Consider the following 22,922-nt stretch of genomic DNA (forward strand, 5'->3'; position numbering starts at 1 on the left):
ACCCCCCCCCACCCCCCATAATGTGCTTTCATAAGTGTTCTCATGGCATCCTCTGCACTGCCGCGACCTGCTGAGCTGGGCTTGGCAGCGGCAGCAGCAGCCAGGGCACCGTGCCAACCAGCCCCACGCTACGGGTGCTGCCAGAGCAGAGTGGGCTCTGAAGGTGCCTTTTCAAACGTACACACACACACACACACACACACACACACACACACACAGACACAGATGCATGCACACACAGAGGCATGGATGAAGCAGCAGCCCATGCTCTCTCTGCAAATGCTGTACGGAGACATACGCGTGTACACAAAGATCAGAAGGGAAAGCAGCTGGCAGAGTGAAGCATTTACTTGCTTCCCTCTTCCCCTCCTGGGTAAGACTGAGGTGCAGGCAGAAGTACAGGGTAAGAGCTGCATCCAGGTCTCGCATGCCAGGGCCTGGCATCCCTCCAATGAAATCACGGCGCTCCTCCTCCTCCTCCTCCCCCCTCTTCCACTCTCTCTCTCTCTATCTCTCCCTTGTTGGGGTAACCCTGCACTGAAATTGTGGCTTACTTGCTTCTCCTTCTCTCGCTCACACTTTCCCGCTCCCTTGTTGGGGTAATCCTGCTCAATCCCTTCTCCCTGTCGCGCTCCAGCACAGCTGCACCCCAAAGCCGGCGAGTCTAACAGGGTGTGACCAGCAGCACAGGCCCCTGCACCCGGCGCTTTCTCACTCACACACTCTCTCTCTCTCTTCCTCTCTCTCGGCCTGTGTCTCTTCCACATGCTCCCAGAGCATCCACATCAACACCCGAGACTCACCACGGCTCATTACGATCTCAAGATTCGAGCTCAGGCTCATCCTCTCTCTCTCTCTGCCTCCCTATCCCCCTCTCTCTCTCTCTCTCGTTCTTTCTCTCCCTTCCTCTCTTGCTATCTCTCAGAGCCTCCTGCCTGACTGGTGGAACGTGAAGATGGGGAAAGCGAGCGAGTGAGAGCGAAGGTGGAAGGCAGAGTTAGAGGGGAGGAGTGACAGATTGACGGAAAGAGAAAGAGTCACTGAGAGAAAGTGACAAGAGTGACAGGGAGACAGACTGAGAAGGGGATGGTGGAGGAGAGGGAAGATGGGGGGGGTGGGGGGGTAATAGAAGACAAGGGAGAGAAAGTGCTTTTGTTCAGGCTTAAGAGATAACGTTGCAAGATTTGTTCCATTCACAGCCCTTAAAACAGGAGCCCTTAATCCATCCAGAAAAAGTGCTGTGGTGGAATCCTTCACAAACACTGGCTTGGACACCAGGCAGTGGGGTGGAGACTGTGCAAAGCAGGGTCCACTGAGGCGAGACGGGAGACATCTCCCTCAACTGAGCAGAGAACGAAGAGCACACATCTACACTCCAGAGCAAACAGAGGAACGAGGAACAAACGGCCCATCTCAGGTTGGATAACATGACACATCAGCTCCCAGAGAACCTCAACGGTGTCTGATAAAGAAAAGTAAACAGTGGTTGAATGCTTCATGCAGTTGAAGAGAGAGAGGCTCCAGCGGCACAGCTCAATGTTTCAATTAGCTCTCTGATGATCCACAAACCAGCCTCCGACACGCACACACTGGCACCAAAGCAAACGCACTGGCACCGAAGCCAACGCACTGGCACCGAAGCAATCTGTGACACTAGCGATGACAGAAAACCTCACAGGGGTTACTCTCGGCCAAATGACATCATCGTGCTCTGACCGGGGGCAAGCAATGCAGCATGACGTGGCCTGGCACTCTGGTTGGAATGATCTCGACTAAACTGCAGCTTAGTTCTGACTGGCGTTGATGTCTGAATCAGTGGCTGGTGAGATATCATCAGCATTTTGTAATGCAACAAGGTCGTGGAGATTACGGCCTAGCGACTCTCTGGCTTGATTTACGTAATGCACACGTACGTGCTCGTTTTAGGCACATATCCCTTTTCATTCCTGCCTGGCTCGAAGCAGCACTTAGTGATACATCTTCTCATAACAGCGATAACATATACTATGGGGACAATCCCCCAGGAGCAACATGTTTTAAGTTTTGAACATTCTAACAAAAGATTCCGTTCCGTAACAATAAGGCTCTAAAATTCTATGTTGAATTCGATGAACCCAGAGCCATATAAAAGGTACCTTTATATGGCTCTGGATGAACCCAGATATTCTTTAGAACATTTTCCAACATTCTCATCACACCGGTGTGATGGCATCCGCCTTGCTTTGGGTGTCAGTCATCTGGCAAACCCAGAGTACTGCTCATGCTCTCAGTTTGTGGCTGGTGGCAGCAAGGTTGCTGGCCCTCTGGGTGCGGTGGTTTTGTCGCTAGCGAGGCTCACCAGACAGGACACAGATGTTTATATGATGGCAGACATTAGCCAAATCCACCAATGTTTGCACACCCAGAGACAGGCTAACTCAGAGCAGAGCAAGCGAGTGACCTGCAGGTACCTCCTTTTGTTAGGATTCTCACAGAATCTATATGGTTAACCCTTAAAGGTGTGGGTTTTTGAACATAACATAAGATTCTGTTCCGCAACAATTCAGGGTTCTTAAATTCTATGTTGAATTCAATGAACCCAGATATTCTTTAGAACGTTAATTTTCCAACATTCCCGTCACATAACTTGGGTTTTAACAGGGCTGGGATTTGTTCAAGCTCTGCAAGGTACATCACCTGTGCTTCCAAAATGTGATTGACATTATGGAGGTCCAATCCCTTATGTTGAGGAAAAAAAGGAATCAAGAGGAAATATCTATGTAGTTCTGTTGTCGCGGTCCTGAGTCACAACAACAACAAAAGGGTCAGGTGCAACTTTGTGGTTAAGTAATGTAATGAACATTTTTTCCAAGAAGAAAAACAAAGAGGACCAAGCAACAATATATAAACAAATCTGAAGTGGTTGAGAGAAAACAGGAAAAGAACTTAATTTAACCAGCAGTGAACTACTCAGCTGAAGAGGCAGTCCTCCTACAGTTGTTCAATCAGTCCTTATTTAGTAGATGTGATTGCACAATCACCACATGCCAGATACTTAGTGGACTTCCCATCACTGATGCACTCGACCGCTTCTCAAAGGTGAGGACAACAAATGGGAACACAATTATGGCTTTACCATGAATTACCCTTCAAGACTAATAGCTAATGCAGACAAATATTCTGAGCAGACGTGAGAATACTTAAAATTTACTGCCAAGCTTTGGGAAACTCACTCACGCTGTCACTCTCTCCTGCGGACACTTTATCAGTGTTTCCCCCACAAGATACAGTGCCTTAGAAGTTGGCAGGCCTCCAGGCTTTGAAACATATACTTCTGCTAGGGATTTCTCCATTCCCTCTTAAAACTAGGGGCCTGATGGGAATGGGAGTGTATGAAATAAAAATAAATAATTGAACAGATTTGAAGTAAATCAAGAATTTGACACATTTCTGGCTCAGTAACGGACAGAATCACATCACTGATTTGCAAGTTCCCCCAGTATTTTCAGACATTTTCAACAAGAAAAGCAACATGTCTTCAATAAACAGATAGTAGACTCTTGACACCTTAAATGTGAATGCATTCCAAATGCTCATAAAGAGATCACTAATTAATCCTTTGAATAATCACCAATTAACATGCATATGCAATAATCATGCTGCATAGCAACTATAACCATGGACAGAACAGTTCATGGATGGAGTAGTTAGCATAAGTCATTGCAACAAATTATACACATGAAACGATATGTTATGCATAAATATACTAAGGTTTCTCACCCACACCTTGCTGCACAATAAACTAATCTTAATCAAATCGTCTTGCTCTGATCAACAATAAAAGCCAGTCAACCTAATGCCGTATCCACCTATACACAAGTGCATGAGGACATGCCATCAACCAACAGTAGCTCAAGGAGAAAATCTATATAAGAAGATGGTGAAGTGCCTTGCCTGGCTAGGCCAGGGTTTCTACAGGTTTCCACAAGTTCAATTTAAGACCAAAACAAGTACAAAAAAGGTAGCTTTATTGCAGCATACTACTACCACCCGGATTCTTCAGAAAGAATTACAACACACGACTATGAATGCCGCCAACGCACTTCTCAGAAAAGAGTGACTGAAGAAGCGGTAAATGAATGCACATATTTAAGACTTAACTAAATGTAATTTAGAAGCTAGTATGCAACATCTGGACGTATTTAAGAATTTTTAAGGCCTAAAACTGAGATTAACTTTTAGACTTTAAGACTTTTTAAGACACTGCGGAAATCCTGCCAGTCAGGGTTTACTCACAGGGCTCATACATACAGTAAATGATACACACAAAACACACTCCTATCTACCCCTCAGCCAACAGTGGTCCTCTGTGTTCATGTGTGTGAGGGCAGTGTGTGTATGTGTGTGTGTGAGAGAGAGTGAGTGAGAGTGAGAGAGTGTATGTGTGAGTGTGGAATTGACTCACCCTCTCCAGGTCCTGCCTCAGGTGTGTGAAGAGCTTGAGTCGGCGGTAGAGCACGTCTTGCTCTTGCTGCGCCAGGTTGTCCACCTCGTCGCGCTTGGCCACCACCAGCGGCTGGTTGAAGTTCGCCTTCCGCCGCAGCTTCCAGAACTGGTACAGGAAGTCCACGTGCGCGTCGGGCAGGCCCAGCTTGTCGGCCACGGCCCGCGGCTCCACCAGCCGGTAGAACTCGTCCTCCAGCTCCTGCAGCTTCTGCTTGCGCTGGCTGGCCTTCTGCCGGTCCTGCGTGGGCATGTCGGGCCGGTGCTCGGACCTGGGGTCTGCCGAGGTGGCGCCCGTGTTGTAGCTGTGCTCCAGGCAGTAGGACTTGAAGCGCACTTCGTCGTTCTCTGCCAGGATGGTGTGCATCTCCAGGCCGTGGTCGAAGGCGCACGTCACGTGGAACGCCACGATGCACGAGGGCATGGAGCACTGAGGGTGCAGAGGAAAGGAACACAGGAGAAGTTTCATTATGGACAGATCTTTCTTTCTTCCTCTCACTCTCTCACACACACACACACACACACACACACACACACACACACACACACACACACACTCAAATGTACACACACACAGAACTTTGAAATGACACAAATACCCAGTGCAACAGAAGCAAAGACATTGTTCCCTGCAGAATGTTTCACTCACACAAACCCATCCCCCACTCCCAGTACCCCAGGAACACAATACAAATACACAGACACACATACAGAAATCACAGATCACATATCAACATCCAGGGGATTCAGAAGCAAACATGTGGGTGAGATACACAATGATGGAAAATTCTTCCTACACCAACAGACACACACACAGACACACCAACATACACACACACACACACGTGCGCGCGCGCACACACACACACACACACACAAACTAGACATCCGAACTGAAGCCTAGCAGAACTCTGTAGCCTTGATTGTAGCAGACCGAACCACCCACTCCCCCTGTAGCCCCCCCCCCGCCCCAACCCCCCCTTTCATCTATCCATGCAGACCAGATGACAACAGCATGCTGACAGCAGTGAGTGGTGGCACGGCCTGGTGAGGCAGCGAGGCGAGCCCAACCTCTAAATCACAGGCTAGCCTGCTCACCCCCACAGCTAGCTCCTTCTCCACAGCTCCGCCAGTGCTGTCATTATGCTGCTGCCCACAGAGAGAGAGAGAGAGAGAGAGAGAGAGAGAGAGAGAGAGAGAGAGAGAGAGAGAGAGAGAGAGAGAGAGAAAGAAAGAGAGGCATGGACACACATGGACACACACGCCGCGCCGACCAGACCACGGACCCCACGCCTGGCAAAAACCTGACAGCTCAGCCGCTCCCGTGCCTTGCCCACCAGCATCGAGTTAATTTGTTTAGAAAGTCATCCATCACGCTACATTTGATGCTACAAACAAGGCTGAAAGGTTCATAATAGAATGGTGATTAAATGAATCACACATACCAGTGGTGGGTTAGTGAGATTTTTGTTATGCGTTTTGGTATTCTGTGGTGACAACAGTTTGATGGTAGACTAATGGTAGATGGTAATGACCAAAACAAACAAAACAATGGACGTTGGACACCGGAGCCCACCAGATGGATTTAGACAATTTCTGATTGGACCATGATGATTTTCTGTTCGCCATGCATGTTCTAGGTCCACTATGCCCATATGGTAAACCAGCTTTCACTTTATTTCTTCAGAACATAAGTGCATGACACCATGCTGCCCATTACCTTTCACAGTTACATTGGTTAGGTATGATGTGGTGATCTATCTACAGTTTGATGGTAGGTTTAACAAGCAAGCTACACCAGTCAAGTAACTGAGGCGGTCTATTTGACTACAATCAATTGAACTGGCTACCGCTGATGTGGTAGCGGCGTGCACGTTCAAACAAATTAGACCAGTCTTCTTAAACTATTTTTACGCTCCACGAGCGGAACGCTTCAGTTTCTGTGCCTGCCTGGTGTAGCCTACCTGTAAGGATCTACAGTAGACTGGGGGGGTGGTGCAGATGTACGTACCTGTATGCAGGTGCCTGTGTGCTCCCGACACAGACTACAGGACAGAGCCCACCGACTGGCCGGAATGTGAGACACTTTAGTGATGGGCTCCATTTTCTCAGGACAGCCAATGCTTACCTAACACACACACACACACACACACACACACACACACACACACAAACACACACACACAGATTAGGTACCACCTACAGTACACGGTATCCAACTTGGTGTTTTAAGCCCCCAACGTTGTCTTCAATGCAGCGCTGCCTGGAAGACGACATTAGGGGCTTAAAACACCATCAAGCTCCAACTTACGAGCTGGTATGTTCTGTTGCAAGAGAAACTTGTGGTCAGGATCTGAGATGACGATGTGACAACACATACACAAAAAGTACTTTGAGTCATTTCAACCACTGAATCATTAATGTAATTGGAATGCAATGCATCCCCTCAGAACAAAAAAAAAAGAGATGATCCATTCCTCGATGATTGGACTGATAACACAAGACAACGTAGCGTTGTCAACCGATACTGAAATTAAACACTCAAAGGAACTGGTCGACCCTATCAAAGTCTCTGTGATGCATAAGGCACCCTGGTGAGATCCATTCCACTACACCAACACTCCTCGACTAGGGAGAGGCCATAAAGTCTGCCTGCCTATTCGCTATAGAGCTTTGCCTATTCACACTTGTGTCTTTTGACTGCTTTGGCAATCCTGCCTAATCCATTCAGAGCAGAGCCACTTCTGGTCTCGACTTGAGCCATCAGCCAGACGCTCCACTCGGATTCCTCCTCTTTCTCCTCCTCCTCTCCCTCTTCTTTTCCTTTTGTCCTCCCTTGATTGGACAATCCAAGAGTGCTCTTCACCACAGTCTTCCAAACGGAAGAGAAAGTGTGCGCATGTGTGTGTGTGTGTGTGTGTGTGTGTGTGTGTGTGTGTGTGAGAGGGGTGGGTGGGGGGGGGTTCTTTTTCATTCGCCCTTTTTCCTTCATTTCAATCCCAATTACTTCATATTTTCAAAGGCTCACAAAAGCTCTGGGATTTAAAAAAAACAAGGCACCATAAGAGACGGAAGCTATTACAGCCCCCAATTTACAGCCTTTTTACACGGCCCATTTTGTAGCCCAGCTGAGCTGAGGAGATGTATCATTTCATTCCATCTAACCATAAGAATGCCAGGGTCAAGCAATGACTCAAGCGTTGATCACCCACCCAAGCCTGCCTGTAGTTAAACTGTCAAATGAGTCAGCGCGTCAGCCCGTCTTGTGTTTCATGTGGACGTTGACATATCTGAACCAACTGTGGTTAGTTTTTTAGCAATCTTAGTTAATTAAGAGAGTCTCTATATAAAACGAAGAGTTGCAGCGCAGTTGCCTCAGCCTATCCCCCCTGACTGGACGTCATGCGTCTTTTCTTTCATCTGACAGAGAGGACAAATTACGGGGTCCAGTCTTCTTCACGCTTAGGCACGCAAGAAAAACCTCGTCTACGCCATGTCTTATCAACACCTCATTACCCTTCGTTGTAATTCGCTAACTCAAATTAATTTCAATCAAGAAGGTGGGAGGGCAAAAATGGAGAAAACAAACAGAACAACAAAGCCTCTGCTCGAGTGTGACGGAAACATAATTATATCTGAAAATATCTCTTGGTTAAATGGCACTCAACTTAATGGACCTAATGGTGGGCACACCATGAACAGTATTTGCCTTTTGTGTTCATTACATTAGGGAATGTAATGGTATACCATGATAAGGAAACTGTACATCAATCATGTGAATTTTTCCGACCATAATTTCCCGCCAATAAACCGTGGTTTACACATTGATTTTGCTAAATTTCTTCAGCTATGGGGATAACAATACACAGAGGCAGGCTATGCATGCGGTCAATACTCCGCATCATGGCCAAAGCCCCCCTTAGCTGTTCTTAAATCAGTCTAACCTACGGACTCGAATGGCTTATTGCCTTTCTAAAACGGTGACTACATATATCTGGCAAGATTTCATAAAATAAAGGCACAGCAACGAGAAATGTAACGATTTATTCCTAAATAATCAGTCTTCCGCCAATAAATATATTTCCTCTATCTGAATGGTTGCCAAGCAACTTCGAGACACAACTACTTTAACTTTTGGATCAAGTTATGGTAGCACAGTAATTTAGAACGAAATGCGGTCATGGTGTATGTTTGTGCTGGATTTTATAACGGTGTTTAACGCGATTCAGCCAAAATCAAAATCTAGGACCGGAACTATCCGTTTTAGACTGTTCACACATGCACAACAGTGTGCGTTTACCTCAGGAATTCATAAAGGCACTGCTGCCACCATGAACCCGCATCATTTATCATTACAGATACAAATATACAAAAAAAAAAACTGGTCACACGGTGTTTAATACTATCCGAACACCATATATACCTACATGGTTTCTGCTATCTGCAGAAAGTACTAGAAGGCACAGTATACCCCCATGAACTTAATATACACATGTTGTCCATGGATGATTAATGCGTGTGTGTGTGTGTGTGTTTACCTCTGGGATCCATAAGGCACAACTGACGTGGACCCACTTGGTTCCGCTGCGAGTGGGCTTGAGTGCTCCTCCCCGCTTTGGGCACAGAAGGCATTTGGGCTGCACCCCCAAGGCACAGGTGCGGCACAGCCAGTTGCCCTGGGGCACCTTTAGGATCCCGTAACAGGCCTGTGGGGCAAGACACCTCATTTAATTATATACGCGGTACATCACAACAGCTGCATTCGACAATTAAATCAGACAATCCACTTCACACAGGAAACCTGCATACACGCCGCTTCTAAATGAGATATTAAATATGGTAAAGTGGAGGCGCTTAAGAACTATCAAGAGACTGACACCTCAATTAACACCATATCACTCTGTTCAGCTCTGGAGATTCAAATGAACGGAGGGAGTTTGCAATCATTTTTTTTCTCTAGGGTGTGTTTCAACTTTGTGAGAAAAATACAGAGAGGAAAGAATACAATGGGCAGCCAATGAGCCACTTTAAGACCAAGCAGTAGTGTCACACATATCCCGCTGGGTATACATCACCAAGGAGACTCATATTACAGTTCAAACACAGCTCTATGTATAAAAACACACACGCTAACACACTGGACAGGTGATAGTTCGGAAGATGTTGGAACAATCCTGCTCTGGCTTTGCCCACTGGCGACGACATCTCTGTCTATAGATTTGACGCTCACAAGATTTTTTAGAAACAATTTTCTAAACTTGTGGGCATTGCTACGTTAAAAGTAATGGCGTTTTAAACTTTGCCGTTGCCAATGTCAGATGCCGTCAGTGGGCGTTGGGCCTTAACTCTTTGCATCCCTTTTTATCCTCACCTGATGCACACAGATGTTGCACTTGTCGCAGAAGACCATCTCGTTGCCGTCTTCGCCCTCGGGCGAGCGGCACACGTCGCACACCACGTCCTCGTCGTACTCGATGCCCAGGCCCTCCTCGGTCTCGATGGCCTGCTGCATCTTCTCCTGACACTGGCTCTCCAGCTCCTCCAGCACCCGCTCCATGCTCAGCTCGTCCAGCTCAGGCAGTGCTACCGGGGGTCACGCCACGGGACAGGGACGGAGGGGATGAGGACAGGGGAAGAGTGAAGGTTAAGCCACAGATTAGTGTGAGGGTAGGGAGTGAGAGCAGTAGCTGTGCGGTAAGTACGTAAACTTTCCTTCAGACACCTTAAGACTCGAGACGTGCTAGCCACTAAGAGAGGGCTCTGCGGGGCTACACCGTAGATTCGATGCAGAAGCAAAACAGCGTTAAGCCACAGTTTAGTTTGAAGGTAGTCACATTAGGTACAGTGGCTATCCAATGAGTACATACATTTCATACAACTCTGCGTGGAAATATTTGTATTAATGTATTTTGGCAAGTACATTTTAAACTGCTAAAACAAAAGAACCCTGTGGGATCCCTGATCTATGGTTTTAGCCTCCTTGCTAGCTCACGCGCCTGCCAGTCTGTGTAAGAGTCCAAGTCTGGGGCTGGGCCTCACAGTCAACACAATGCAGGGTACATAGACAGAATGGGAATGGACACTCTAGAAAGGAACTGAACTTGGAAAAAAAACTGTGTTTTGTTTTGGTCAGGAAATGATACCTTTTGGCTATCATGGTGGAGCAGAGTATGATAAAAATCCACAGCAAGTACATTTAATCCCACAGAGTGAGAAAAGGGGAAACCACAAAGCCCAAAACCAAAACCCTTGATTAAATTAGTGAGGGGTGCAAAATAATAACGGCACTATGACCTGGACCGATGAGATGATGACAAAACTTGCACCCTGTTCACTTGAACTCCCTGTTCAGTTCTGTCAGTTCAGTAAGGATATAGTTGTAGCTGCAGTTCTTGCTATTCCCTGCTTTTCAAATAAAGGAAGTTTCCTGAAATTGAGTACCATTTTAAAAAACGTCCAGAATAGAAGTCTGGATAGGCATCTCCGGATAGGTCACCTCAAACATAACGATCCTCCTGTCTGCATTCATCTGTCATTTTTATTTCTTTAATTTATTTCTCCGGTAGTTTATGTGCTCCAGGATTCTGTCCAGACTTCCCTAAGGAACTTAGTGTTGCTGTAAAGACATGAATGTTTTAGTTCTGTTCCTCACCGAGAGGAAGTACAGTTATCCATTAACCTGTGTGGCAGTGACATTTAAACTGAGTAAATATGTAATAGTTGAGTAATTGCACAGATGTAAGAACGGGTGATACTGGGGTAAGTGCGTGTGTGCGTGTGTGCGTGCGTGTGTGTGTGTGTGGGGGGGGGGGGGGGGTACTTGGTTTATATTTTGGCTAAGCAATCCTGTGTCTGAGAAAAGTGCTACACAAATAAAGCCTTATTAATATTATTGTTGCGTTGACTTCTCTGTTACGTAGTACACCCCAACTCTAAATCATGAGGCTGTTTTATCTGACTTGCAGTTAACAGTGCGTGCTTTTATGACAAATGTTTTCGTTGTCTTTCTAAAAAGCAGGGAAAACAAGATGTGGTCTTGGGGGGTGGGGTGTATGTTGGAGGAGAAAGGGGTTAAATATGCAATTGTCATCCCCCCCCCCCCCCCACCCCACCACCACCCGCCCCATCTGTGAGCATGAGATCGGATTGCAAGTAAACTGGGTCAGGGAGAGAGATCTTGTGGGTCAGCAGTCGGGGCTGCTCTGGGCTTAGGTTTTGGCAGAGCCCCAAAATCAGGCTTACAGGGAAGCTACACTAGGCGCGTAACTGAAGCGTTGCGTTCACAACACGCAAAATCCATTTTAAAAGACTGGTCTATTTTTTTAGAATCTACGTGCCACCATCATGTCTGGTGTAGCTACTTGCTATTGATTATAGTGCAAGCTAATTGTTGTAGCAGACGCAACGCGAACGGCACTCTTCAGTTACGCGCCTGATGTAGCTTCCCTGTTAGAGGGGGGGATCCTGTGAGCTCAGAAAGGGAGAAGAGAACTGCTGTTCCCTCTCTCTCGCCCTTTCTCTTTTTCACTCCATCTCTCTCTCCATCCGCTAATACACCGAGCCGAACATAGGGCTGCAGCTACAGTTGTGGTTATACGGTGTGGTGTGATAATTTGAGATAAGAACATGTCACGGTTTCACAGTATACAGTATTTCTCTATAGTGTGTGGCATTCTAATGATGCAAGGCTTCTACAATACTCTTGCTGAGGTTAAGCATTTGGTTCCAGTGCGGTAGGGCATGAAGTGACGTTGGATAACTCTGCAGCAGGAACTATAGTGAAGTGAACTTGAACTAGAAGCAGATGACAAACAGGAGAATTGAGTTGGAGCTGTCAGTGGACTGACTCAGTGGCTTACCCAGCTCCCTAAACTCTGTGTTGACAAGCTCCAGCCAGGCGACGTCCAGATCGTCCAGGTCGTATCGGGTGGGTGGCTCGCCAAGGTGTTGTGAGTCAGACTCGGTGTACAGCCTGGCATGAGGCGTTGTGTAGAATGGGATTCGATTGCTCTCTGGAAGCATTCTGAAACCACAACCACAAAACATAACACACAAGTGTTGGTAAACCATCCTTTCTTACATCCGAACGTATACCTCTATTACCACACTATTGCCACTAACAGTGCCTGTATGAAGGCGATGACTTAAGCTATTGAGGGTCTGAGGTCAGAGTGACTTGACAACAGAAACCATGACAACCATCCCTCCAGATGCAGATACTGAAGCACCATTTCTGCATTTTACTAATATCAAATGATGTATGCGTTTTTTGGAAGTCTGGCAAATTTCTGTGTAATTAAGATCTATCCTCTTCACTATGACCTTAAATCAAAGCGTTGCAGAGAGAGAGAGAGAGAGAGAGAGAGAGAGAGAGAGAGAGAGAGAGAGAGAGAGAGAGAGAGAGAGAGAGAGAGAGAGAGAGAGAGAGAGAGAGCAGAGTGCATTGACCTCAGAGATCTGTCTGTCTGGCACTCATGGCTCCTGCCCCGGGCCGTCTGCGGATTATTCGGGGCATTAGGTCGGGGCGGTATCCTCTTGGCTCAACAGCGCAATCTTTCAGACTGCATCACCCATGGCATCACTTGGCCCAGAAGTGACCACCAGCCAACCCAATATTTCAGGGGGTCAGAAACCGTACCCGTGGTACAACCACTGGCGGGTTACTCACCAACCAGTATGCACACGAAAAAACAAAAACCCCCACTGTGAGATGGAAGCAGCGACGTTGGTATCCATACCACATGTGCAGAGAGAGCGCCAGAAGCCAAACACATCGTGCATCCCCCACACTTCCTGTCTGAGCCCTTTTTACTGCGGGGTGTAAAGGCATGCAAATGACAAGTCTGTGAAATCCCAAGTAGGTGCAGCACCTAGCCATCATCTTGATTAAAAAAAAAGAAGAAGAACCTCTTTTCATCTATTTTATCAGGAAAGATCACATGTGGGAGGTAAAGATTCAAAAACAACAAAGGAAATGAGACCTGTGAGAAGCACAGGATGTTCTCATAACAGTAAAGCCAGAAATGCTTTCATCTGACACACACCACGCCTCTGTGTCATACATTCAGTGCTCTTGCACTCACTGTCAAAATGGTCGCTGCTTGCGGTTGTGCATTAAAGACCTCAGGGCTTCCCCTCTGCATTTAGAATAATCTACTACATCCTCCCGACGGCAACCTCAGCCCGAGGTATATGGAGGTTGAAAGGGTATTTCTGTCCAATATCAACTCACTTTCTTAAGTAGTTGATTATCCAATAGATTTTTAGAGTTCATGCTTCTTAATTTAAACACGTAGATGACTAATGTATCGATCCTGTTCCACATTTTGCTAACCACAATATCGCTGCTTTACAGAGGCCATCGCGAAGACCAGAAAGACAGACAGAGACAGACACAGACACACGAGGACTGTTAGTTATGTGTTTAAAAGCTTACGTCCGGAGAGCAAGGTGCATGACCTGACCAGATTCAGAGTTCACGTCTCCATAGAGTGGAGAGCTGTATGCATTTGTGAGGGAAGCAATGGCTGTGGTGCACCGCATTCACTATGGTGTCAGAAGTGGGGGATGTCAGATGTGGCATTCACTATGGTGTCAGAAGTGGGGGATGTCAGATGTGGCATTCACTATGGTGTCAGAAGTGGGGGATGTCAGATGTGGCATTCACTATGGTGTCAGAAGTGGGGGATGTCAGATGTGGCATTCACTATGGTGTCAGAAGTGGGGGGATGTCAGATGTGGCATGTGGCAAGAGCATAAACAGAGGGACGGATTTGCAACACATGAAAAGCATTACACAACGCCGGACACAACCGGCTCTGCAAAGGTGCGAGTCCTGAAGGTCAGGGCGATGAAGGCCGCTTAAAACCTTCACTTATAGTACGTATGTTACGTAACTAATGTGCTATTGAAGCTGTCTCTTTGTAATAACAGTACAGCGAGAGGGCACATTTTTAAGGGCTTGTGGGTGTGGTTGCTGCTTTCTTGGAAACTATTGGCGTTGAGTACACAGTGAGCGCGCATGGACGGAAGCAATCCCATGGTATGCTCACTGGCACCACATTAAATTCCCTCTGGTCTTCAGCTGCTGTGATCACCACAGAGTTGTCATCGGACAACTTTCTCACAGTCTTACAAGAGGCCTTATTGAGCCACTGTACTTTAAATTCAATTCAACTCAGTTTTATTTATATAGTGTCATAGTGTAAGAATATATCTTAAATCCCTTTACACAACCCAGATTGAACGTGTGATATTGAACTCTCTTTATTTGACACAAAACCCCTGGAAAATCCGATATAAAAAACTAGGCATATTGTACATGGAAGTAAACAGTACTCAAAACAATCCTCCTCCCTCTCAACCCAATTACACATAGTTTCAGAGTCATTCAGGTTTTTCTTTTCACCACATGTTTCCTTCAAGGTCACAGAAGGTCAAATACAACTGCAACTGCAATTGTAACTTGCCTCCCGCACTGCATGCTTAACATCACCATTACTCCACCTTCTCTCTCCTGATTTACTAATGATTTTCGGTCAAAATGCAGAAAAAAAATACGGTCAACATCCACATTGTTGTCACAATTTGTTGATTGTACCGCAGCCGTTCCATAAAATGGAGAACCATCCTTTTTTTAAAAAAAAAACACTTTCACAATCTTGCTGACAGTGGCATGGAGAGAGTTAACATTCACCCTAAGCGGAGTGTCTCTGTGCGCGCTGCCATTTTGCCATTCCTTCAGATGCCAGCATGGTCTGCCCAGGAATGCCATGCGCGTTGTCATGGAGATGGCAGCACCTCATTAACATCCATCACGTTTTACTATTCGCCTGCAGAGCCAGTCTCGTCGTGCTATTTCTGTAGGATCTTTTTTGCTCCCCCTTCACCCAAATCCCCCCTCGGTTTTTAGTAGCAGCGAACTTACGGGAAAACACACACACACACACACACACACACACACACACACTCGCTAATCAGACCCATTCGTCTGCAGCATGAGAACATGTGGAAAAAAAGCATATAATAATCCTGTTTTTGGAGTGCAATGTGGAGTGTGAAGGGGGGGGGGGGTTGTGTGTGTGTGTGTGTGTGTGTGTGTGTGTGTGTGTGTGGGTAGGGGGGGTTAGAAGAGTTCGAGGGGACTGGGGTGGGGGGGCTATTTTCATTCACATTTTCCACTGAGTCAGTCTGCAAGCCAGAGAGACAGAGCCTGCTGCCCAGAGCTGCGCTGGCACGAAGCCAAGACTTCACTTCAGCTTGTGAGGAACGACACATACACACACACACACACACACCACACACACAGACAGACGCCAAGACTTCACTTCAGCTTGTGAGGAACGACACACACACACACACACACACACACACCAAGACTTCACTTCAGCTTGTGAGGAACGAGACACACACACACCACACACAAACACACAGAGCTTCACATCCAAAACGGCCGCTCCTTCCTCTTAGCAAAACACTGCAGCGTCGCAAACCTCGGCAGAAGGGGCGAAATTCACAGGGCAGAGACTAGAACAGCATGGCGGAGAATATGGGAGTGCCGTGAAGTAAGACGGTTATTCACACACGTAGATCATGTATGTATCTGTGTGTGAGTGTGTGTGTGCATAGCCTGGAAGTACCGCTTGAATAGTGGTTGACATACCAGTGCATGTTTCATTCCAGAAGAGACCAGGGCAAAGCCAAGTATGGACTAATAGTTCTCTTCATAAACTATTATGCAAGACCACTCTGGCAGGGCTGGGAAACGCCCGCATTGTGTTCAGTAGTCTTCACATCAGGCACACTCAGGGAATCTACTCCTTTGAGGTTAGCTAACTCAAAACATTTACACCTATTATCTATTAATCTATTATCAATCTATAAACTTGACATTGAACAACACACATGTTTGCATCTATAAATGCATGCAAATACTGGTAAATACTGTTTTGATATTCTGTATCTGTATGTAGATAAGTCATCATTTCTGATGCACTTAAGAAAGGCATTTATGAACCAAAGATCCCTCTGACACACGTTTTATGTTTTTAACCTCTGCACAGTAATGTCAGCCTGTCAGTGTCACTATGCTTGCAAGCATTGTTCTTGTGATGCATTAGAACATACGTCAAACTGATTATATAACTCTGTGTGTATGTCGGTGTTTGTGTGTCAGTGTGTGTGCGCCCTCATTTATCTGCGCCGCTCCATAAGCAAGTGTGAGGGGGAGTTGAAAGAGCTCTCCTGAGACAGAGCAGGAGAGGATGATGGAGGCAAATAGATTGTGTGTGTGTGTGTGTGTGTGTGTGTGTGTGTGTGTGTGTGTGTGTGTGTGACTGATAGTAAAAGACTCTCCACAGACCACCGCTTTAATGTGGTAAGGGATGATGTCAGCGCTATAACCGTAATGTAGGTACTACACAAGCTGCAGTGTATAGAAATATGAAGCATCATCTTGAGTGAGTCACGTTGTAATAATCACAATCGATTAAATGTAACCCCTTCAGCAGCCAGCCATGTTTACATGGATACCCTCCCCATCTCTCTCCATCTCTAGTAAAAGATGACTCACTTCTCCCTCACTGCCACAGCCTCTCCTGCAAACAGATATCTTGTTTTCGTCTTTCTCTGAATGTATCTGGTGCCTCTGTTCAGAACAGCACAGGCATCTCCCGAATCTCTGCCACTCAATCAAGTCTCTTCAATCAGACAACAAAGCACATGGATGCTTTGGAATATGTGTGTGTGTGTGTGTGTGTGTGTGTGTGTGTGGGGGGGGGGGGGGGGTGAGGTTTTGAAGTAGGGAAAAAAAAAAAAAAAAACACACTCTTTGATGCCAGAGTGGAAAACGTTTGTTCGCCATTAACTGCCACACAATTCATTAATCTGGTGTCGAGGGACGAGGCAGATGCTTCAGGGCTCTCTCCACTAGAGAAGATTCCTGTTACATAGCAAAGTCTATTGAGATGGCACGCTCAAGCTGCAGTGATGGGCATGAACACTGGCTAGGACCCTGGCTGGGGATCGAACAGACAGAGCCCTGCAGAGGTGAGCCGTGGCTCTACCCCTGCACTGTGGGAGAAGGGCTATTCTGGTGGCAGATCAAGGCCACCCCCCACCCCCCACCCCACCACCACGCTTAGCCCCCTGGGGAGGAGAACAGTGATACGCTCGTCATAAATAGTGACGGGGACAGGACTTTGGAACGATATAGCAGGGCACGCTAATCATGCTCTTGCCCGAGTAGTTCTGGAGGGAATATCATACTATGCCCAATAAGCTGTCCTCCTTAATTGCTGCACTGTGAACACTTTCACTGGCAAAGGCCCAGAGGACGGTGTGTGTGTGTGTGTGTGTGTGTGTGTGTGTGTGTGTGTGTGATGGGTGGGGGGTGGGAGCTCGGAGGAGTGAGTCATGCAGCCCACATTTTAAACACAGAGATAACACTCGTAAAAAGCAGAATAACCTTAGGCTCTCTCTCTCCCTCCCTCCCTCCATCTTCTGCACACAGTCCCAAACACACACAGGCACACATGAGCATGCACACACACACACACACACACATCCCCCATGTGCGCGCACACACACACACACACACACACTCACTCAAGTACACATGAGCACACACACACACCCACAAACCCACACATACACAGACCCGTGCGCACACACATACAGAAGCCTATTTTTGGAGATGTAGGGAAGTAGATCAGTGCTTGTGTGTGGAGGAGGAGTGAGCTCCCTCCTCCTCTTGAGATGGTGAGAGAGAGAGAGAGAGAGAAAGAGGGAGAGTGAGAGAAAGAAGAGTGTGAGTGAGAGAAAGAGAGCGAGAGAAGGGCTCAGGACAGACATGCAGCCTTCAGCTCCAAAATAACCCCCACAGCCCGTGTACCTCATCCCTCCGCACCAACCGCAGGTGCTGACAGGTGTCCCAACAATGGCATTCCTCTGGAAGCCCGGCTCATTACGGCACGGCCATTTGCAGCCCACTTCGGCATCTCTGACTCTCATACACAAAGGGCCTGGAGTGCTGCTAGGGGTGGATATTTCAGTAACGAAAACACACATATGCTATACCTACAGGTCGCTCCAGTTTACAAACCTACTATTAAACGAATGCAACCGTCTGTTCCAAATCACTGAGGGAAACACTGAAAAAGAAGCCAGCAACAACAAAAGAATAATGACTTAACAGTGAATCTGAATAGTCAGTAGGCACCAACATCCATACTTGGTGAGTTAAACCAGGACAATTAGTTATTAGTGAAGTTTACAATTAGTTGTTATTTCATGTTGTTTCAGCTGAAATATTTCTCTCATGGTTTACTAAACGTTTCTGGCACAGTTGAGTTGGGCACTGTGTTGCAAAAGCCCTTCTCATTAGAGTGCCAAATATCGAATGCTCGTTAGGCACTTAACCAAGTGACCAAGAGGAGGCTTGTTATTGGCTACACACTATATAAAGCTGTGATCTAATCTTGTTCACACTGAAGAAGCCTACTTTTGGGAGGTCTTGAGCTGAAAGAATTGCTGTCGGTTAGCTAACAACAGCTTGAGGAATATCAAACATCATGGCATTTTTTATCATTGTTGAAATCCAGGTAAATCAGTAATCCACAAAGAATGGTGTATTAATTGACCTATCTAAATTCTAAGATCTAAATTTCAACAGCCACATGAAAGCGATAACTAAATCAGCTTTTTACCACCTCAAAAATATTGCCAAGCTGATGTCAACTTTCGGATGACATCAAAAAGGCCCCAACTGTAGCCAGTTTTAAATCTAGACTTAAGACCAAACTGTTCTTAGATGCTTTCTGCTAACTGCGCTGAGTTACAAATTCTGAATCTGCCTTGATAATTATTCTACCTTGTTGGGGGCCTAGCAGCGAAGGCACCCATTGAGTTACTAGCTTTTCCTATTATTATTCCTCTGCCATCGGAGTCTATGGCAGCCCATAGAACACCTGGCTAAAAAGTGCTGAAATTTGGCAGAAAGTTTCGGGACACTCCACTGACCACTCACGCTAATTTACGGATCTCTAAACCCAGCCGTCTAGCGCCACCAACGGGTCAAAATTTGGCAGAAAATTGAACCGCTGGGTCTAAAGTTATGAAATTCGGCGCACTGATTCAGGACCGTCCCATGATCACTCTCACCAATTTACAGAACTCTATGCCCAACACTCTAGCGCCTCTTGCATTCACGCATGTGACCATTGAACGGTGCGTCCGATTTTCACAAATCAGGCACTGTTGACCTGAGTTCAATGACTCCTATTACGTCACTTTCCGCCATATTGGACCTCCGCCACATTGGATTTAGTCCAAACTCTACGAAAAGTTTCAGCGGTCACAAATTTCATCCGATTTTCACGGAACTTGGTGGACATGATCTTCTGCCCGAGCCGCAATAACGATACTTGCCAGATTTTTCAATTTCATTTGTGTTTGCCCGTAGCAGCCAATCAAATATGGCGACGAAGGCGCCAAACAGGAAGTGGACTTACATCTCTGTGACGCTTTGAGTTAACATAGCAAAACTCGATACCATTAGTCAGGACACTGTCCCAATCACTCACAGCAATTTTTATGCATATACATTGAACGCTCTAGCGCCACCACCAGATCAATGTTGGACATGCAATCATGCGCGTGATCCTTGACTCTTTTGTCTGATTTTCACAATTAAGGTAGCGTCTGAATCCTTGGACCATCCCAAGTTCATCAACCCCTATCCCGTCACTTTCCACCATGTTGGACCTCCGCCATATTGGATTTAGTCCAAAATCTACGAAAAGTTTCAGCGGTTACAAATTTCATCCAATTTTCACGAAACAATACCTTTAAGTTTATTTGCCCTTGACAGCCAATCACACATCTCGGCTAAGCTTTAATGTATGAAGTTCAAACTTGGTACAGGGACTTGGTATCTGATTGTGAGGATGCACTAGGAAATTGGCATCATTTGGCCTCTATAGGGGGCGCTGCACTACATGAAGTGAGCTCATATCTCATCAACGCTTTGATGTACAAAGTCCAAACTTGGTACAGGGACTTGGGACCTGATTGTGATGACGCACTAGGAAATTGGCATCATTTGGCCTCTAGGGGTGCTGTAATAAAGAAAGTGAGCTCACATCTCAGCAACTCTTTGGTGTATGAAGTCCAGGGACATGGTAGCTGATTGTGAGAACGCACAAGGACATTGGTGTAATTTGGCCTCTAGGGGCACTGTAACAAAGTAAATGAGCTAATTTCTCAGCAATTCTTTATTCAATTGCCATCAAACTTGCTGTGAGTGCTTGTTCATGCCATGGCACTGCCATTCCTGCTATAGCGCACTGCTAGGCCCCCACATTGCTGCTTGCAGCTATATTTATTGTTTGGTTTTGTTTATGTAAAGTACATTGAATGACCTCTGTGTATGAAATGCGCTATAATAGACTTGACTTGACTAACGAAGGTACGCAACACAACAAGTCCAATGTAAACAAATGCACTTTGGTTAATTTTATATTACGGTGCTTACACAGTTGCGTTCAGTCACCGCATGCCAGTGGGTGTTCCCGACGGTCGGGGGTGTGTAGCCTACTATGCAAATGCCTTGAGTAGGCCTATAACCGTAATTTGATTGGCTGGTGCCTTCCGTTGGTCTCTGTCGGTGCAGCAAAAGTTGAACTTTTCAAAGGGGGCAACGGGAGCAACGGACCCACAATTCAGTTCGGCAACCAATGACCTAAGCCCATTTAAAGTGGACGAGATGCGTCTCCAGTACTGCAACTGTGTGTACGCACCGTTACTCTGTCGTGGAAACAAACTGTGTGTGTCCTTGAAGCTTACTGAACACAAAGATATTTCCGACCTCAGGGGAGGTCTGCCAAGTCATTTTTTGGAATGTTTTGAAAGCCACATTGTGTTCGCCAGAGTAGTGGGGAAACGGGCCAGTGTTAAGTGGTGCTTTCTGCCCCTTCATTTCATTTTCCTGGACACTCTGTATCTGGCTAACCATCAACACACTCATCCAATTGTCTAATTATGAATCTGCATTATGTCCTCAGCTATGTGAGATTGAACCAAGGGAAGTTACTGACCTATACACAACTATCAAGCATTAGGTCCTCAGCTATGTGAGATTGAACCAAGGGAAGTTACCGACCTATACACAACTATCAAGCATTATGTCCTCAGCTATGTGAGATTGTACCTCTGCTCTGCACTAGGGCTTACTGAGGGGTTGGAGGGTGCGGCACAGTCGGCACAGGGGGCACCAGGCACCTGGCGTGTGGTTAGCCTGGGCAGCCGCATTTGGGTGGGGTTGCGGTTTGCTACTGAGGCGGTGCCCCTGGCCTTGCTGTGCCCCTCTCCGACAGAGACGCTTCCCTCTGGCCAGACCACCAAGGCTTCAGAGGTGTTCCTGCCCTGCCATCCAGCTGGCAGAGGCTAGTCTCACAGCTCACCCCTTCATAATAGAGGAAATTAGGGGAAATGAAACTGACCTTTGTAAGGGGGTTGACACTGACAGTAAGTGCTGTGCAAAGAGTCACAAGTCAAGCCCATGCCATGAGCATACAAAAACACATCACCCCACACAACATAGCTAGGCTACTGGTTCAGATGAGGCCACTGAAAGTGATGTCAGGCAAAACAATGGAGGTTCAAGTGAGCTGACCTACATGGAATGGGAACAGGGATGCAAATTAGCCCCAGCCACCAGTCTAATGCTGGTAAAACATGGAAGTGGGTGGTAGATTTCAGACACAAAGTAAGCATTTAATATTGGGTGGCTGGTGAATTTTACATTTTTAAAAAAAAGTAACTTCCATCTCCGGCCCTCTACGCCTCGGCACTTCTTGCTCATGAGGAAGCCGGCTAAGTATAATTTTTATACTTCGCTAAGAGCATTTCCGTTATGTGCCTGGTGTAGCCAGGACCTGACTTTCACCTGATGGTGACCACTGAGGCCCAGACAGACAGAGTGTGTGTGTGTGTGTGTGTGTGTGTGTGTGTGTGTGTGTGTGTGTGTGTGTGTGAGAGAGATATCTAAATTCTATTTAGAATGGAAAAATTAACAATGACAGATCACGGCTTTAGGGGACTAATGAACCTCCAAAACCACAATGGTTTCATTATTGTTGGATGGCTATTACTTATATTACTTAGTTGATGTTGATCCTGACAACAGCCTTACTTTTATAGCAACCATCAAAAAAACTAAAAAGTTAACAAGCTCTGAAACCCCCCCCATTTCCAACTCTTCAGATCAACTTTGCTAATGTGACACTTTTCCATTCAAAACGGGAGACCAGCTGAAAAGAAATAACTTTGGTTGATGTCTGCCTTTTGTGATGTTTTTGATGTCTGAACTGGCCTAATTGCTGTAAGATTGAAATCACGATCACACTGTAAAGCACGTCCAAATTGAATAGATTTTTGAGAGG

General features: G+C 46.4%; 1 protein-coding gene and 1 long non-coding RNA gene across 5 annotated transcripts in view; one reads left to right on the top strand and one right to left on the bottom strand.

The window, feature by feature from the left end:
- The window catches only part of LOC121708754, an 18,493-nt gene extending 6,421 nt beyond the window's left edge, over positions 1-12,072 (top strand). Inside the window, exon 3 of the long non-coding RNA XR_006031756.1 lies at positions 12,062-12,072. This is a non-coding gene — a long non-coding RNA (uncharacterized LOC121708754). The remainder of the gene's footprint in view (positions 1-12,061) is intronic.
- Positions 1-22,922, bottom strand: part of jade2 (jade family PHD finger 2) — a 75,723-nt gene that overhangs the window by 25,315 nt on the left and 27,486 nt on the right. For all 4 annotated transcript variants that reach the window (XM_042091609.1, XM_042091611.1, XM_042091612.1 and 1 more), the window contains exons 5-9: positions 12,342-12,505; positions 9,854-10,065; positions 9,021-9,188; positions 6,494-6,610; positions 4,445-4,912 (exon numbers count right to left, since the gene is read on the bottom strand). In XM_042091609.1, coding sequence (XP_041947543.1) covers positions 4,445-4,912; positions 6,494-6,610; positions 9,021-9,188; positions 9,854-10,065; positions 12,342-12,505 — 1,129 coding nt within the window. The remainder of the gene's footprint in view (positions 1-4,444; positions 4,913-6,493; positions 6,611-9,020; positions 9,189-9,853; positions 10,066-12,341; positions 12,506-22,922) is intronic.

This window comes from Alosa sapidissima, chromosome 5 (assembly GCF_018492685.1).
Source record: "Alosa sapidissima isolate fAloSap1 chromosome 5, fAloSap1.pri, whole genome shotgun sequence".
Lineage (NCBI taxonomy): Eukaryota > Metazoa > Chordata > Actinopteri > Clupeiformes > Clupeidae > Alosa > Alosa sapidissima.